The following is an 18,825-nucleotide window of genomic DNA, read 5'->3' as shown; positions in this document are numbered from 1 at the left end:
AAATCATCTCTAACTGGTTCCAGGAGCATGACAACGAGTTCAGTGTAACTCAATGGCCTCTGCAGTCTAAACATCCAAACCCAGTAGAGCACCTTTTGGAAGAAAATATATCATTTATTCCTGTTTGTATAGTGGGGTGAAACACGTCTGAGAACACAATGGATTATTTTATTGGACACATGGACTTTAAAGAGCTCACTTTGTGTACAGGAACACAGTGTCGCTGGCTCCTGGTGAACCAACATTGCAGACATTAAATTATTGGCTCAGTTATGTACTTTATTTGAACTGAATTGCAGATATTTTCACATTTTTGCCAAGAGCATATCCTCATTGCAACAGAAGTTGTTTGCAATTTGTAAGCTATTTTATCTTAATCGTTTCTTGTTTATTAATCAGCACTTTCCCTGTCGAATAAATTAATGAATAGGAAAGGGCCATTAAATCATTGCCACGATGTTGGAAGCATTTACAAAAACCTCGATTTTCCCCATTATTTTTATTAACCCAAACTTTTGGTTGTATAAATTTTATGTAGCACTGATGCTAGATGCTTGTCTGTTTTTTCAGTGAAATGCAAATGACAAGAAATCTCATCTCTATGTGTAAGGTCTATACTATATATCTAAAATTTGAATTGTCCACATCCTCAATTAAATTCAGCTACAAATTGAGGAACGTCCCCAACCAAATACTTAAGTACAGTCACAATTCTTCCCTCATTTTGAGTTGCCCAGTAAAAGTCAACCAACAACATGAAAAGATGTATTCTGTTTAATACGAATTTAAAAGGGACATCGTTCTTCCAAATTAAAGTGACATGCACAGACTGCACATTCACGCATGCATGCACCCACGCACACCAGCTCAATGAATACAGACAAAAAATATACAAAAACATCATGTACAGAATTAAAAACTGACCCATATTAGTCATTAATATAGAAACAAACTTTTTTTTTGCTATGACGACTGTCATCTTGATATGTTCACTTACAACAAGGAAAAAGGAATTGAAGTTTAAAATCTACTGATTCTATAATAGAAATTAAAATGTCAGTACACAGGTTTAGAACACAAAGCTTCCTACAAGTACAAGTCTAGTAAAAGCAGATCAAGTAAAAGACAACAATCTGACGCTCTTAGTCTCGTGGAAATTAGATGACGGACACAGGCTTTAAACCCAGTAGCCTAAAGAACACAGGTTCTGTCAGAAATGCAGGGCTGTTTATCATTTAGCCCAGCATAGAGAGGGAAAAATAGATAGATAAAATGTAAGCTGAAGTAGAAACCGAATCACAGTACAGAGCGTATTTAGCTGCACTGATACTCCTGGATGCAATGCATCATCCCTGTAAAACAAACAGAACTGTCTTACTGACTAAAGAACAAATATCTCTACAATCAAAACAAAAATGATAATGGCAGAGATATGCAATAATACATTAATATGTATCAGTAGGTCACGTAATATGTTGTAGGCATTGTAAAAAAAAAAAAAAAACTGAAAGAAAAAAAATCTCCACAGTTATAACAAAGTGGTCATGTCTGCTCGTAGATAAACTACACAAATAATGGTGGTATATAAGTCCATAATTTTAAGGTTTTAGTTAGTTTTATGGACAGGCACTTTTTTCCTTGCTAATAATAGTAAAGCATTGATTTCTAAAAGAAGCAATTATGAGAAAAATGAGAAAATGTGAAAATTAGACTAGATGCACTTTTACTTTTTAGTGTGTTAAAAAAAAACAAATGATAAAGGTATACATCACGAGAGGACGAATTGATCAGAGACGTCCATCACAGCGCATTCATTTGGTCAGTTATAGCGTGGATTGTTTTGGCCCCCAAACATACATCTATTTTTTGGGTCAGTAATAATTCTGAAAGGCTGTTCAGCGGCTCCACTTGTCTTTTCTCCGCCTACGAAACCTCTGATCTGGCACTAGCTTCCCAACACGATCCTGATAACGTTCCCTATCGTTGATTAGATCGTCTCTAGGAATCTATATGATTGTATATGTGCAAGAGGGAAAAAAAAAATAAGGTGGTGGGGTGACAACTTGTAAATGTACACACGCTCTAGATATGTAAAATAGAACTAGCATGGAATTAAGACGGTGAATTGATCTAGATATAAAAAGAGATCTGAACGATTCATCAAAGTATATTTTGCTTCTGGTCGATTCTGTACAAATCATCTGCTCCTCGTTAGACCTTGACCTTGCCAGCACTCGTGTGAGGTATCAAATACGTCAAAAACGGGAATGCGGCGAGGACAAAGCTGCTTTAGTAATACCGGTTTTGTCCATCTTTTGAAAATAAATATAAAAAAAATAAAAAAATCCTTGTAAGATTCAAGTCCCATCTGTCAGTGTTATCATCAGTCAGCTGCTTTCAGGTTGGACTCTTGAAGTAAGGGTCTGTGGTCTGAATCTGACTGGACGAGAGCCTGCAGCGTTTTCCTCTGCACTTGTTTGGCTTTGTTGTACAGCAAGACGCCCACAAACACCATTAAGGTGCCTGATGCGGACAACAGCGTGATGGGGTTACTGAACACGATGATGCTCAGCCAGATGGACAGAGCGTGCTTCACCGTGCTTGCCACACTGATAAAGAAACACGACACAAGAAAAAGATTATTAGGTGTTATGCATGGATGCTTTGTGTCTCTGGTGCAATCCAATTCACAGGTTTTTTATTATTAATGCGCTTGAGCTAATGCCTCGTCGTTTCTATAAGAACGAATCGCTTACAACGTGATGTTACAAGGAGCCTGCGTGTGTGTTACAGGAAGGAAACAAAACAAAGTCAGGTGCAAATAAAATAGCACCAACATCACATGAAGCTATACCATCAGTCTACCTTTATCCGTATTTTCTGATTTTCTGGCTGCGAGTCTGACAGAAAATTAATTCGAGACTCTGTTGGCTTTCGGTTTGAGATGATTTTCCCTCCGCTGAATTTTAGCATCTTAAGAAAACACCTTCAAATTATCAATGTTTATGAACTGTCATTTTCAGTAATAGTGATCAGTCTGCGTCAGAAGCCAAAATCTTGTTCTATGGCACTAGACTGAATAACCAGATGGTGCTCCTACCTGAAAGTGACCGGTGATATGCGTCCCATGAGGGCGTAGGCCGTGACGCTCTGCAGATGAAACAGCACTCCGTCAACCAGCAACAGCACCACAATGTCCTGGGTCAGGTTTAAATCACGGCCACTTTTCCCAAACAAATGGATATCCTGAGGGTGGGCAGGAGGAAAACGAGATACAGGTGACATTGTGAACCACATTCTTCATGTTTTATACCTACACAAACATGCTTCTGATGCCTGAGAGAATCTCTAAAAAAAAATTGACTGACTTATAAAGGAACATGCACAGGAATTATGAATATTTTTTTCATAGGACATGTTTATAAAATTCACATAGAGCTGTGAAGCATTTACTTATTTCTCAGTTAATAATTAAATGCAATGGCAACTTTTTTCTTAGTTCTGTGTGTGTGTTTCAGAATAAAAAAAGATTTACACTGAAATTTGAGTTCTTTTCTAAAAAAAGTAATTAATTAATAAAAAAAATAAAAAAATTTCATGCAATCTGAGTTGCATGTTTTTTCCCCTTAAAAAAGGTAAATAAGAAAGTAAAAATAAAAAAATGTCCTTGCTCATGATGTTTGATTTTTTTAAATTTAATTTATTATTATTGTTTTTTTATTTCTTCACAATTATTCTAATATCTACTTGCTGACTATGTCCAAAGCTTTTAAAACCAAGATTTATTATTGCAAATTTGGGATCCCTAAACAGTTAGATCTACGTTAGCCCTCAACTCTTTATTAGTTTATCAGATGACCACCAAACAAAACGACTTTATCTCCCCCTTTTCTTTTTTCTTTTCTTTTTCTCTCAAACTTTTTAAAAAGATGTGACTGCTGTGTCAGTTAAAGTGTCTGCGTTCCCTTTTCAAACAATAAAAAATGTGAAAATGAAATAATAAAAAAAAAAGAATAAAAAAACAATACAATAAATAACACAAATATGTACATGAATGAATGAATAAACTAACAAATAAAAACAAACAAAAAATATTTAAATGTAATGCAATTTATGTATATAACTGTACAAAAGTCTATATACTGTAAATACCAGATATTTTACATGTATGAGCTTCAGCTGCTTAAATGTCATTTAAAAACAGAATGCTAAAGACAAATTCTTGTCTTTAACATCTTACCATTTATAATCACTTTCCTTTTAATCAACAAAACTTGTGTAACCTGAGGTGGAAGCCATACATAGTGGATAGTCTAAAACCCATAGTGACATTTTGCTAGATACTTCTGACTTGCCCATTTTGGGAAACCTTATGCTATCATGACACTCAAAACCACAAGCTCTTTGTGCACATTGGGTGTGCCTAACAGGGCCTTGCGGGTGAGTTACACAGTTAGATTATATGTGCTTGAACTACTATGGTGTGAAAATGTCACAGTATCAAAAGATGACGAGATTACAGTTTCAGGTCTCATAGCAATGGACTATTTAAAAACACCATCACAGAGGGTGAAAATAAAAGGATGTATTCGTTACAAAAGAGTCCTGAAAGTGATTTTCAGTGAAGCTAAAGATTCCCAAAAAAAAACAACATTTCAGCTCTTTAAAAAAAACATTTTTTTTTTAAAGAAAATTTTTTTTTCTTAAATGCCATGAAGAACATGATCCCTTCTTCCTTACAAACAACCTTTTACTCAAGGGAAACATTCCAAGGTGTGTCAAAGAATCACAAACCTTGTCAAAGAACCATTTATGAAGCTTGCTGCTTTTTTTTTTTTAATGGGTCTATTACACAGTTCATGTGATGAACACCACCATACTGTGACACTGCTGAGGGATGAAACTGAACGTGATGACTGAATACATAAACCACCTGTCTAATATTGTGTAGGTCCCTAGTGTCCTGTCAAAACAGCTTTTAGATATGAAACACATTTCTAATCCAAAATAAGCACTGACTGACCATGAGAAACGCCCAGGCGGGGATGAGCATGATCACTGCAGCGGCACTTGTGTAGAACTGCAGTTCTGGGGGGCTAAACAAGGGGGAAAAATAAATCAAAGCTAATCTAACATATCTGTGTTTATCATGAGTAAAGTCATGACATATTTTGTTACATATAATGACAATTACTTCAAATGTTTTATTGTACTCAGACTTTTTTAAACCGTCTCCTTTTTATAAAGAAAATAAAACGTATAATAAAAACGTATTAAAAAAAACAAACAAATAACACCTAGGTAACTATATACATTATATACATCCATATACTATATACATCCATTAATTGACCTTTATTATGTATGTAAATTTTTCTAAAAGTATGGAAATATGACTGAGAATGCAATTTTTTTTGTTTTTATTTAAGGACAGTGGTCATGTGAAGTCATTATTTATCGCATAGTTGTTTCACTCCCTTTTAAAACCTAATGATAACTGAAATCACCTAAACAACCCTGAGCAAAAGTTTACACATCCTTAAATGTTTGGCCACATTATAAACACACAGGTTGACACACAGAGGTTTAAATGGCTATTAAAGGGAAGTTTCCACTCCTGTGACTCATTGTAACTGTAATTAGTGTCTGTACATAAATAGTCATGAACACACTCTGATACAGTGGGACATTTGGGTAATTCTGGTACAGAAAGCTTCACTGAATAACACAAAACTCTCACCTGAATTTATACTTGTCCCCACTTAGCAGCTTCTTAGAAAATACATTCTGTAAGCTACGATGCAAAACAGAAGAAAAAAAAAATAAATCAACAAATCAGTGTTTATCTTTAATGTTAACGAGAACTATGAAATTCTGCTAAACATTTGAAAGACAAATACCAGTCCATGATGTTAGTGGAGAGAGCAGCAGAAAAGCCTAGCATGTTGAAACTGATTTCAGTGGCTGTACACAGAGCCAGACCGGCCATTACTGGGAACAGAGACAAGTTCACCCAAAGACCTGTTGATCAAACACACAACATGCTGTTCAGGGATGAGTTGGAATACATGGCATGACCGATATTTGCTACATTCCTGTAGAACGTTCATCAGCTGCTCTGAGGTCAGCTGATATATGGGTGTCTTCGGCATCGTCGCTAAGCCAGCATAGGCGTGTGAAGAAAAGTGTCTATTCTCTACAAAATGTAAAGAATAAAACACACAGGGGTGTGTTGGTATAGAAAAACAATGCAAGCTGGGGTGGGGTGAAGCAGTCTGACGTTTCATGGAGTTAACCACCCTAAAGTTGCATGTTTTCTAATAAAAGGTACATCTGGTCAACAGGTCAGTTCCTGTAACCATTTGTTTAACTCTTCTCTCTCATTACATTAGGAACAAAAAGCTTTCTTTAGCACTTCTACTAATATTAGCTGTTAAAACATTCTAGAATTTACTCTGTGGATCTACACAAGTCTGATTTTCTCAATCACTAACCTGGAAACAAACAATGCCTGGCTTTAAAAAAAAAAAACCTTGATTCAAGGTCACCACCTTGATTTAACTAAGCAATCAGGTCAGTCTTCCACTAGATTGCAGTAATTGATATGTTTCAGCTCGGTACAAGTTACTTACACCTAACCGATGCACTGAGTAGCTTTTCATTCCTTAAACAGCCATGTCCTGACATATCCTCAAACAGACATATCCTGTCGGTGTGGTAAAGATGTCACTCCATATCAAGCGAAGAAAATAACTAAGGTTATTGCTTAAGCGTCTAAAACTGGGCTAAGAACTGTCCAATACATAGTTAAACCTGGAAAGATAATGGAGAACCCTCATCTTCATGAAAGAAATATGATTTAAAAAAAAAATTATAAATGATCAAATACCATTTAAATGTTTGGTGAAATCAAATTGTAATAAATAAATACACTCAGTACCACATAATGACAGTCAAAACAGAATTCTAGAAATGTCTGTAAATTTATTAAAAAGAAAAAAGCCAAAATATCACATCTAAATATTCAGATCTTTTACTCAGTACTAAGATGAAGCAGCTTTGGCAACAAGTACAGCCTTGAGTTTTTTTGGGTATGACGCAACAAGCTTTGCAACAAGATTTTCTGCCATTCTTCTTTGCAAATCCTTTCAAGCTCCGTCAGGTCGGATGGAGACCGTGGGTGGACAGACATTTTCAGGTTTCTCCAGAGATGTTCAAAAAGGCTCATGTCAGGGCTCTGGCTAGGCCACTCTAAGACATTCACAGAGTTGTCCCTAAGCCACTCCTTTATGCCCCTTTTCCACCGAGGCAGTTTGAGTGTTGGTTCGGAGCCAGAGCCTAACCAGTTCTTTCTTTTTCGACAGCCAAAGCTGTCTGAACCAGGAAAGGTGGTTCTTAAGTAGCACCAAAACGTTGCTGGTCTAGACTTAAGAACCGCTTGTGTCAGGGGCTGGGGGCGGGGTTACTGTTAGCGCATTTGATAATGTACCTTAAGTATACCAATGTTTAATACACTTTTACTTTACCGCAATATGATCAGTGATCAGCACACACGATAGTAGGTAGCTACATGCTAAGGCTACCTTTTATCTGTGTTAATGATAAAATAACGTTATGTACTTTCTCGATTACATATCACGGGATTCAAACACGGGATTCGCCGTGTTTGGATGCCAATGTAGGTTCACAAAGCCATGAGCATTAACAGTAAAGCAACGTCCACCATTGTTGATGCGTTTGTGTTTGCCGCTGCTGTGCTAACGTTGCTGTGTAACGTGAGACGTATACAGTGACGTCAGACTCGGCTCTGTGATGGCTCTCTAACCGATGGAAAGACAAACCGGTTCTTAGAAGGTTCGCCAGTGGAACCAACTTTGAACCAACACCAGCACTAGCTCTGAACCAGCACCCGGTTCTTTTTGGTGGAAAAGGGGTATTATTGTCTTGGCTGTGTGCTTAGGGTCATTGTCATGTTGGAAGGTGAACAGTGTGAGGCCCTGAGTGCTCTTATTAAGAATATCCATTGCTCCATTCAGCTTTGCCTCAACTCTGATGAGGCTTCCAGTGGCTACTGCTGAAAAACATCCCCACAGCATGATGCTGCCACCACCATGCTTCAATGTTGGGATATTATTGTTCAGGTGATGAGCAGTGCCTGGTTTCCTCCAGACATAATGTTTAGAACTGAGGTGAAGAACTGCATATATCGTTTTTTACCTTTATGGAAAGTATAGAAAAAACTGTAGTGTGTTGCATTTATGAAATCAATGAACTGCTACAAAATAAACGAAATTTTATTTCTGCAGGCAAACAAAAATATTTTGAACAGTTTGAACTAACCTTAACAAAAAAGACGCGGGGTTGAAGGTTACTTTTAAATAAAATGTTCAGTGTCTAATTGAGTCCTCTTCGTATTCATGACCAGGGCTCTCAAGTTTGAAGACAGGCAAGCGTGACATCTCCAACCCCCCCGCAACCACAATTTTTTTTGGTCGTTGCGTTAAATCTTTCCCAGATAGTGCTATTGTCTGTTTGGCGATTGTGTAGCCTCTTTTTTTTTTTGATTGGCTGATAAGTGTCAGGCTCGACTAAGAGCTCCAGGGGAGACACGCTTGATTCCTGCGCGGTTCCATAGAGACAGCGATGCGGACAGATAGATATATGAAAATATAAAGTAATATATAGGTATATATGATATATAAGGTATAAATGATAAATATATGATAAATAGCCAAAAGGTTTTTCTGGTGAGAAATACGATGTGTGGCGGGAGAGTGTGACAAAAGACCGAAATGCGTGACTGTCACTCTCAATGCATGACATCAAAATTTTAACTTGCCGGGCTGCAGCAAACCAAAAATTAAGTCGGCAGTTATGACGCATATTTTGAGCGACAAAAAAATTAAACACTGTTTATTTTAATGTTACAAGAGCATCATAATCTTAGAATTTAGAAAAAAATTATTTTCCAAATCTACAGGGAGCCGCAGCAGAGGGATGAAAGAGCCACTTGCAGCTCCGGAGCTGCGGTTTGCCGACCCCTGTTCTAGCCACTCTGCCAAAGCTCAGATCGGTAGAGGGCTGCAGTGATGGTTGTCCTTCTGGATCTTTGTTCCATCTCCACACAGAATCTCTGGAGCCCCCTTCTGAGTGACCATCAGGTTCTTGGTCACCTCTCTTACTAAGGCCCTTCTCCCTCGATTCCTCAGTTTAGCCAGGCTAACAGCTCTTGGATGAGTCCTGGTTGTACCAATCGAGAACTATGAATGCCGCTGTGCTCTTAGAAATCTCCAGTGCAGCAGAAATTTATTTGTATTTCCCCAGATCTGTGCCTTGCAACAATCCTGTCTCTGAGCTCTGCAGGCAGTTTCCCGGTTACCTCACGGCTTGGTTTTTGCTCTGATATGCACTGTCAACTGTGATGCCTTCATAGAGATGTGTGCCTTTCCAAATCAAGTCCAATCAATTTAATTTACCACAGGGGAACTCTAATCAAGGTGTAGAAACATCTCAGCAATGATCAAGAGAAATGGCAGGCATCTGAGCTAAATTTTGAGAGTTGTTGTAGAGAGTCTAAATACTTATGTACATGTTATGTACATATTTCAGCTTTTTTCTTTTTGAACATTGAACTTTTTTCAAAATTAAAAAAAGTGAAGGGGGTCTGGATACTTGAACAATGAAGTCAACTGACTACCTGAACATACTAAATAACCAGGTTTTTCCATCAGTGGATTTCTTTCTTCCCTGATGGCAGGGGCATATTCCAAGACAACAATGCCCGGATTCATAGGGCTTAAATTGTGAAAGAGAAGTTCAGGAAGCACATGACATCATTTTCACACAACTGGCCACCACAGAGTCCAGACCTTAACCCCATTGAGAATCCTTGGCTCGCCGATCATCAAAATAAGATTGTGGTGAGAAATTAATGCAATTCTGGTTGGAAATAAAAGGTGTGCCATTGCATAAGCTTATTGAAACAATGCCAAAGTCCAACAAATAATGCATGTGTGATATTTCTTTTTGGCAAGGCAGTGTATAATAAAAGGGTTGATGTTTAACCAGCCTTTAGAAATATCTTTTAGTTCACTGAACAGTGAATTGCACATAAAACCTCTGGCTATAGCATATCTATAGTCTTAAACTATAGTGTTTAATTCTATAAAATCTGATACAGTTCCAGATTGCAGGTTTGGTTTTTAAAGACTGTTTTTACACTAAATCACTGAGAAATAAATAGTGCAGTCCCGCAGCACTGCACAACATCAAGTTAATAATTAACTCAGGACTTATCAATGACACTGATATGACAAACGGCTGCAGGATAAAATGAATAAAACGAATAAATCAGTAACTGTACTTGTTCCGTGTCGTGAGCATAGTGATACTGTGATATCAGAATGATTACGTTCTCGGTGTTACCTGTGTATTCCCCCAGTATCAGTCTGGACATTATGACGGTGAAGATGGGTGCCGAACTTTTCACCGTCTCAGCAAATGACACGGCTACGCTTTTCAGGCTGACCAGCCCCAACACCACAGTGGTGAATCTGACAGCAAAGCAAAAAGAGAAGAAGAAAAAAAAACAACAACTCATAAGGCCAATATGTACTATTCTAGAAAAGACTTTTTCTCCATTTTATTGTCCTAAATTAAAACTGAATCAACTTACACTTATAATGAATTGAATTTGTAGCTTGAATTGAATGGATTTAATTCAAACCTCAGCAACAAGCAAACAACTGGACTGTAGTGATATTGAAATCTACAACCTAACACGTCCTTAAGGAATGAAATGATCTTTGGCTTAAATAAACAGACAAAATATTATTGTATGCATTTATCTTATGCATTATTCATAAGAAAATGTGTCTAGCATCATAAGAACTGCAAACTCTAATACAATATTTATTTTCAATACAAAAGCTACACAGATCATTGGGGATGCGGTAGCTTAGTGCTTAAGGAGTTCAAATCCCAGGTCCACTAAGCTGTTACTGCTGGGACTTTGAGCAAGGTCCTTAACCCTCAATTGCTTAGTTGTAAAAAATGAAAATAAATATGTAAGTCGTTCTGAATGGGAGCATCTGTCAAATGCTGTAAATGTAAATTATTTTAGAGCACGAAGTGTAATGAGCTTACAGTACAGTCCAGTCCAGGTTTGTTTTGAATCTACTCAGATAAAAGCCAGATAATAAGCAAAGCTGATGGATACTGAACCAACTAAATAACACCTACTGGCTCTCATACTGATTTATAGCTAAATTTTCAGGGCAATAAGGCCTGTTGTAACGGATGGACAGGAAAAACAAACAGCGGCAGCCAGGCACACCTCATTATTCCCACGAAGAGCATGATCATGAGAAAGTTGGGTGGGTATTCAGCACGGGATTTGTGCTGGTACAGGCAACAAGGCACAAACATCTTAATGCAGCCAATCACTGTGGTGGAAAGCATCTGTACAGCACCTGAAACATAAGGCGAGCAGGGAAATCACACAAGGGACTTGCTCTAGAGAACCTGAGACAGCTATTTGCATGGTGATAAAGAGCATCTTAAAATGTACAACACCCGTCATTTTTTTTTATGAATACATTTAAGAAATCTGATACATACAACCTCCGAGAGCGAGAGACAGACAGAGAGCGAGAGAGAGCATGTTTTTATATTTTTACTATGTTAAATATTTACTTGCTCATTTATTTGCCTGTAAATTAATCACAGCTACATAAAGAGCTAGGGCAATCAATCCTGTAGCACTGTACAATATCTTGTTAGTCATTAATACACAAGGGACGCACACAGTAGAATACGACTCAGTTTATGCATGGTACAGTGTGTGAAGATTTCAAGGGAAATCAGTAATAAACATGATGCTAAGACATAAAAAAGACCGTTTACTCAAATCGCTGTCTTCTATAAGTAGCACAGATGGTTTTATGCTCCTAGCTATTGTAGATAATATATAACTGTATATGTTGTTATGCAATGCTAAACCAAAGCGCTGCTGAATTCACAACTCTGATTGGTCAGAAGGGCTTGACTGTTTTTTTAGTACATCGTGTACTGGAAAGTTAATATGCTCTTTCTAAGGTGGTTTTCACACTGCATGTGTTTGTGTGTGATTGTTCCACTCAGCACTGGTCTGGATTTAACACTCACTTTATTTTATCAAACCCTGATGCACTTGGGTTTATCTGAAGACATCACAAGCACATGTAGAGAATACCTGCGTTTCTTGTCCTTTTCATTTCAAGTGAGTTAATATATACACTGTATACAGATATTAAAGAATTAAGTCGTGTAATTAAGTGGTCTCTCTCTCTCTCTCGATATAATATGTATGCACAAAAATGAACAAGCTTTAGAAACAACACCATCAACAAGTCATGAACTGCTGTACATCTTAAAACCCTTTTGGCTTTGATACCTGGTTATAAATACACATTTAACAGATCCTTCATATCCATCAGCATGCTGTAATGATATGTTTCATGCAGAGGTTAGAGTGACTTAAAAACAAAGCTGACGACTAAATTCTCATGTACGTACTCTGCAGAATCCTGCAGATGTGCCAAACCACTTACCCAGTACGCTTGGCTCTCCCTCCAGCAGGGACAGGATGTACTTGTTGAGAAACAACGTACAGAAGCTGAAGAAGTACCACAGGATGAGGTACGCCAGCGATTTGGAATTCCACACGCCCGAGTCGGCTTCGATCACCGTCGTCTCGGTGATGGTCACTTTCAAGACGTGCTCGCTGGGTACGCTCTCGCTGCGCGCCAGGATCACCCTCTCATGACGTGACCTCCTGAACGGCAAAAGAAGCTTTGAGAAGACGGATATCCCAGCTCTGCCGTTACTTGGCATGGCGCACATAGCGAGCACTGGGCTTTACGGGAAACACCCGCTCTTCAGGACGCAGGAGAAAGTCGTGAAGAGGCGGATCTACTCCATTGTTGATGGCAATAATGGTGATCAAAGGAGGAAGAAGTGCATGTTGATGAGGCTATCCGTGGAAGTCGGATGTATTCTGCAATAAAAAGCAGATGTTGCTGTTTTCAGTAAAACTTCATTTGTTAGAAGGAAAACATTTTTACTTGTAGATAGGTCAGAACCACTAACGGACAGTAAAATTTATGCTGTTCTATCATAATGAGACTGTTTAAGGCTTTCAAAGATGGAGTTGTTCTGAATGTCATGACTGCACACTTGGTGTATGCTCACTCACTCACTCATTTTCTATCGCTTATCTGAACTACCTCGGTTCACGGGGAGCCTGCGCCCATCTCAGGCGTCATCGGGCATTAAGGCAGGATACACCCTGGACGGAGTGCCAACCCATCGCAGGGCACACACACACACACTACGGACAATTTTCCAGAGATGCCAATCAACCTACCATGCATGTCTTTGGACTGGGGAGGAAACCGGAGTACCCGGAGGAATCTACGGTGGCCGGGAAGTGCAAAACAAATGAACAAATCCGAAAACAAATTAACAATTCCGAAAACACATTAACAAATCTGAAAACAAATTAACAAATCCCAAAACAAATGAACAAATCCCAAAACACAACGACAAGTCAGACAACCCGGAAACGGTAGTGTATCGTTTTTGAATGGAAACTTACCGATCATTGGACAAGACACCTGTCACTCAAGATATACAGGTATGGAATCTTATGTGTAATGTGTAATGTTCTCCGTTTAAATATAAGAAAATAACAGAATTAATCTACAGTAACCCATTCCATCCATCCATTCCAACTTTTCCCTGCGGCAGACTGTTGAACTTCATGTATACCTTGAGTGACAGGTGTCTTGTCCAATCACAAACTATACCAACCGCTTCCGGGTTGTCTGAAATGTCGTTGTGTTTTCTGATTTGTTAATGTGTTTCGTGCACCGATTCAGACAACCCGGAAGCGGTAGGTATAGTTTGTGAATGGAAACTTACCGATCATTGGACAAGACAACTGTCATTAAAGATATACAGGTGAATGAAAAGTTTCCATTCACAAACTATACCAACCGCTTCCGGGTTGTCTGACTTGTTAATGTGTTTTCAGATTTGTTAATGTGTTTTGGGATTTGTTAATTTGTTTTGGGATTTGTTAATGTGTTTTGGGATTTGTTAATTTGTTTTGGGATTTGTTAATGTGTTTTCGGATTTGTTAATTTGTTTTCGGATTTGTTAATTTGTTTTGCACTTCCCGGCCACCGTAGGAAAACCCCCAAGGCACGGGGAGAACATGCAAACTCCACACACACAAGGCGGAGGCGGGAATCGAACCCCCAACCCTGTAAGTGTGAGGCAAACGTGCTAACCACGAAGCCTTGGTGTATGCTAATTCTTTCAAATATATTGTATGCTAATATGCTACATCCAGTCACCTCGCCACTAAAGACTAACTAAAGGGAAAAGGAAAACGAAAATTCTGAACGACATGCACTTAAAGGAGTACACTTGCTTTGCATTGGTCAGAGATTCTAGACGGATGTAAAATAAATAAATAAATAAATAAATAAATAAATAAATAAATAAATAAATAAAAGGGCTGAACCATGCTATTAACTTAGGTGACTAACTGTTGCTCCAGCATTAAACGCTACAGAATTGTAAAATAATATTTTGCCTATTTTTATTTCTGAAGCTTCCACCAACCGAACACATTATGTCCAACATGATATTACTTACAGGCTAACTTCATTGATATAGTATAGTTTTATAGTTCTTCACACAAACCAGCTAAAAACTCAATTACAACTAGACAGATAAAATTCGTCACAACAAACTTTGAAGTCTGAAATTTTCAAGTGGTTGTAATTTAGAAAAAAAAAAGATAGACAGCCAGACAGGGTGGCACAAATTTCTAAATTTAGTAGCTCGATAAAACTTACAAAGAGCAAATCTGTAAACAGCAGAACAATACTGATGTGAACTGACAAGCATGAAACACAAACACTATTCAACCCTCATAACAACATGATATGCTAATGAGGTGCGACCAAAAACCACGAGGCATTGACACCACTGGAACGTTGCATGTATTAGCTTTCGTTCTTCCGGTATGGTATTACTGATATGAATACGAAGCAGCAAAGATAAACAGCTAGCATTTTTTTCCACAGAGCAATAACATGTTATTCCCTTTAAACTTGTTGAGCCGGATACCTTCACGTGACACTAAGAGAGCTTTAGAGAACTACTTTCAATGGTCGGTTCATTTAGTGGCGACAATTGAACAACACGGTAAATTACCTGAGTCATGCCACAAATAAAAATTTAATGTAAAAAATCCTTAACAGGACTAACTAGGGCTTGGTGCCAGATATGAACCTGTTCGAGAAACAGCAGTCTTTCTTTAAACTCTGCTTCGCGGTACGTGTGCAGCTCTGCTAGCCTCAAATGAAATGTATCCAAAAAACATAAACAAGTCTCAACAATGAAGGCAGATTCCATCTTTACGCAAGACTTGTTCGGTCGAATCTAATGACTTACCAGCATAATTCACTGTCTCTCAGCTTCTACAATGCATTGGTCTACACACTTGAGGATGATAATTAAGAAGCGATTAAAATCACTGTCTAATATTGTGTAAATGCCCCTATTGCTGCAAAAAAACGTCAGACCCATCAAGGCATGGACTCCACACGATATCTAAGGGTGCTGTGTTATCTAGAACAAACACTTCAGCGGCAGATCCTTTAAGTCCTGGAAGTTACGAGGTGGAGCCTCCATGGGCCAGGCTCCCTGTCATTTTTATTTGAGAACTTGCCATTCACCTGTGCCATTGTTAGTGGTTTTAAAGTTATGCCTATGCCTGATCGTTTTGGATGTGCCAGCTCAGTTTAGGTGTGGTTGGTTTACATGAGAAATAAGAACCATGCTAATAATTTATCTAAATGAAGAACTTTCTTTCATCACCCTGTAACCTGTTCCATAAAAAAAAACAAAAAAAAACGGGCCATGCACATGCACACAAAACAATCGTGCTTTGTTGCCCAAAACAAATTACAAGAGTCGTACTGAACGAGACAGTCTAATCTCAGAGCACATCTGTCCATGAAAATTTTCACAATGGAGATCTGAAAGAGTTGCCTGCACCAGCCTAAAAAGTATATTACATATACCATAGATATAAATACAAAATCAAATAAAAACACATTTTATTAAAACACTGAACAGAAGTCTAAAATCCACCAAAAAAACAAAACAACTGGATTCGTTCCATAAACTAGCCAGCTAGTTGTCTCCAAAAATATTGGCACCCATAGGGACACCTGGCGAAACACAAACATGGAATCATATAAATTGGATGTTTGTGTTTCGCCAGGTGTCCCGATGGGTGCCAATATTTTTGGAGACAACTAGCTGGCTAGTTTAAGGAAGGAATCCAGTTGTTTTGTTTTTTTGGTGGATTTTAGACTTCTGTTCAGTGTTTTAATAAAATGTTTTTTTATTTGATTTTGTTTTTATATCTATAAAAATCATTTTTGGAGCTACTACTTTAAAAGGAAAAAAAATGTGGCAAAATTATTGGCACCCATAATTATACTATTTGTCATTCATCAGTCTACATTATGCACTTGTATGTAGATTATGGGAAATTTCTTGAAATGATACAAAATAAATCAAGAAGGCATTATTCATCATGTGTCCCTCAATTATTTCGAAACATAGAATCCTGCACATGAACATGGCAGACAGCAATCCTGATGTAGGTTATAGCAATCAGTAATAAGGCTGTTGGCTAGTCATTGAAAAAAATCAAGGATATTTCTGAGGGCAAGGCAACCCTCAAAAAAACAACGTCTACTTTGACAACGCATGTTGCCTTACTTCATCAGCGATTGGTTGCCTTAGTGCAGAGTGATGTGGACAGTTTCTAAAATGGTTTCAATGTAAGTTTCCAGTAATTACAGAACCTATATCGACGACTTTGGAGACAAGCCAGCATCTTTGAAACCCTCTCATCCACTGGATTTACAGATACAACATGATCGACAGTCCAAAAATATTCACTGCAAGCTACTATTGTTACAACCTTTATTTTACTCCTGGAAAAGCAAACTAGCATTTTTGACTAATTGATTTCTAATTGCATATACTCAATCGGTGTCCTATTCATATCTGATTAAAAATGCTTTTGATCTTTTACGCCACACCGCATTCTCAAATCTGATTGGTCTGTTAATCAGTTGATTAAATTTCTTTAACAGCAGCTCTGACAGTAGTAATGCGTTTGCTCATGAAGGTGGAAAATGACAAGTTTCAATCTCAGTAAAAGACATTTTAACAAGATATTTTTAATGAAGAAAAAGAAGTAGAAGAATGTGTTATTTAACAAAGAACATACATAGGGTTTGTTTAACAGACGGCGTTATTTGCTGTTTTTCTTAACACCGAAAGCAGTTTGTGGTTATTTGTCTTACTGAATTCAAAAGAGAGGACAAAAGGGGAGTCTAAGATAAGAAGATACTATGACAATAAATATAACTATAAACCTCACTAATCTTTGATTAAAAAAGTAATTACAGTATAAAGCTCACCTCAGATCATAGAAAATATATATTGCTTTAGATATGAAAGCAACCTTACAATCTATTGTCAAAATGAGTGAATTGTGTCACCAGAAGGAAGTGAAACCTGAACAACACGGTTCGGTTCAAAGCTGTTGTTCAACATTTAGCAACAATATGGCTTGTGGAGAGCGAGAGATTTTATCAAACACAAATTACATTCAAACCATGAACAGACACTACACTACAAAGCCTGTGCTTTCGCAGGTATACACTCACTAACCCTAGGCGTTGGACTACTGACCAGAAGGTCATGAGTTTAAATCCCAGGTCCACTAAGCTGGCACTGCTTGAGCAAGGGTTTTAACCCTCAATTGCTCAGTTTTTTTCTTTACTAGACCATGTTAGTCACATAATGCACTGTAGTTGTACATGACTGCTGTTATTTACATCATTTACAATAATCTCCCTTTACTTACCAGAGCATATATATATATATATATATATATATATATATATATATATATACACACACTCTTAACTGCATAATCAATTTAACTGCATAATCAATCTCATTTATTTCATTAACATTAATTGCCATTTGCATTACTGGAACATTTTATAGTGTTGACCGTTTTTTTGTTTATCTTGCACCATAACCTTTCTTGCACTGTAATTAAAACTTAAAGCTAATTAGTCTACATGTCGCCATGGTAACAGTGTGGGGCTGAAGATGGAAACTAGCCGTGTTTGTCAAGAAAAAACACTCAGGTTTATCGAGTTAGCTCAGTTTTGTGAGACATGCCAGTGCAGGGAGTAGATTATAACCCTTAATAAAGTAGTTTCCTTCCTGTAAAAAGTGTTTAAACCATACAGTTTAATATAAAAACGTCCTTAAATAAAAAATACTTATAACGGTTTAATTAATCAGTTAATTCAACCAGTTTACTGGCTGCACAAAATAAAGTAAAGGCATGTTACCTGCCACATATCGCTTTTCTTGACCGGGGGGAAAATCAGCTCTTAAACAACAAATAAAAGTGTAGATGTAAATAAAATAACGGGTGCACAATTACAAGTGCCACAAAATCCTTAATTCAAATCACCTCTCGCTGGTTTGTTGTTATTTAACACGGATAATGAACCTCTACACTGCAAGCCTTCCCTCTGCTACACCACGTGTCAGCTCACGTACCGAATGCTAAACGACTTCCCACTTCTTAGCCCAAGTGCACTCGAAAAAACAAGCACAAAACCATCGCTTCTAGTGCGCTTTGTACGCTGCGTCAATGTATTT

The 18,825-nt window shown here is 37.7% G+C and overlaps 1 protein-coding gene across 2 annotated transcripts; it reads right to left on the bottom strand.

The window, feature by feature from the left end:
• Nucleotides 1–756: 756 nt before the first annotated feature.
• Nucleotides 757–18,703, bottom strand: LOC132853807 (solute carrier family 35 member E2A-like). 2 transcript variants are annotated; one of them, XM_060881790.1, is made up of 9 exons: nt 18,510–18,703; nt 12,591–13,036; nt 11,336–11,471; nt 10,426–10,553; nt 5,901–6,021; nt 5,741–5,794; nt 5,024–5,096; nt 3,101–3,246; nt 757–2,609 (listed from the first exon to the last, which is right to left on the bottom strand). In XM_060881790.1, the coding sequence occupies exons 2-9, from the start codon at nt 12,880–12,882 to the stop codon at nt 2,384–2,386; spliced, it is 1,176 nt and encodes a 391-aa protein (XP_060737773.1). In that variant the 5' UTR covers nt 12,883–13,036; nt 18,510–18,703; the 3' UTR covers nt 757–2,383. The 2 variants fall into 2 exon arrangements, with proteins under 2 accessions (XP_060737773.1, XP_060737774.1); XM_060881791.1 differs by lacking the exon at nt 18,510–18,703 and adding an exon at nt 15,508–15,638.
• Between the last annotated feature and the right edge of the window lie 122 nt (nt 18,704–18,825).

The sequence above is a fragment of the Tachysurus vachellii genome, chromosome 11 (assembly GCF_030014155.1).
Source record: "Tachysurus vachellii isolate PV-2020 chromosome 11, HZAU_Pvac_v1, whole genome shotgun sequence".
NCBI lineage: Eukaryota > Metazoa > Chordata > Actinopteri > Siluriformes > Bagridae > Tachysurus > Tachysurus vachellii.
This window is presented reverse-complemented; position numbering and strand designations above follow the sequence as displayed.

Coding starts and splice junctions, on each gene's coding strand:
- LOC132853807 (XM_060881790.1), bottom strand. CDS start 12,882: ATGTGCGCCATGCCAAGTAACGGCAGAGCTGGGATATCCGTCTTCTCA. Junction 5,097..5,740: donor GGGGACAAGTATAAATTCAG/GTGAGAGTTTTG, acceptor CCCCTTGTTTAG/CCCCCCAGAACTGCAGTTCT. Junction 2,610..3,100: donor ATATCACCGGTCACTTTCAG/GTAGGAGCACCA, acceptor TTTCTTTATCAG/TGTGGCAAGCACGGTGAAGC.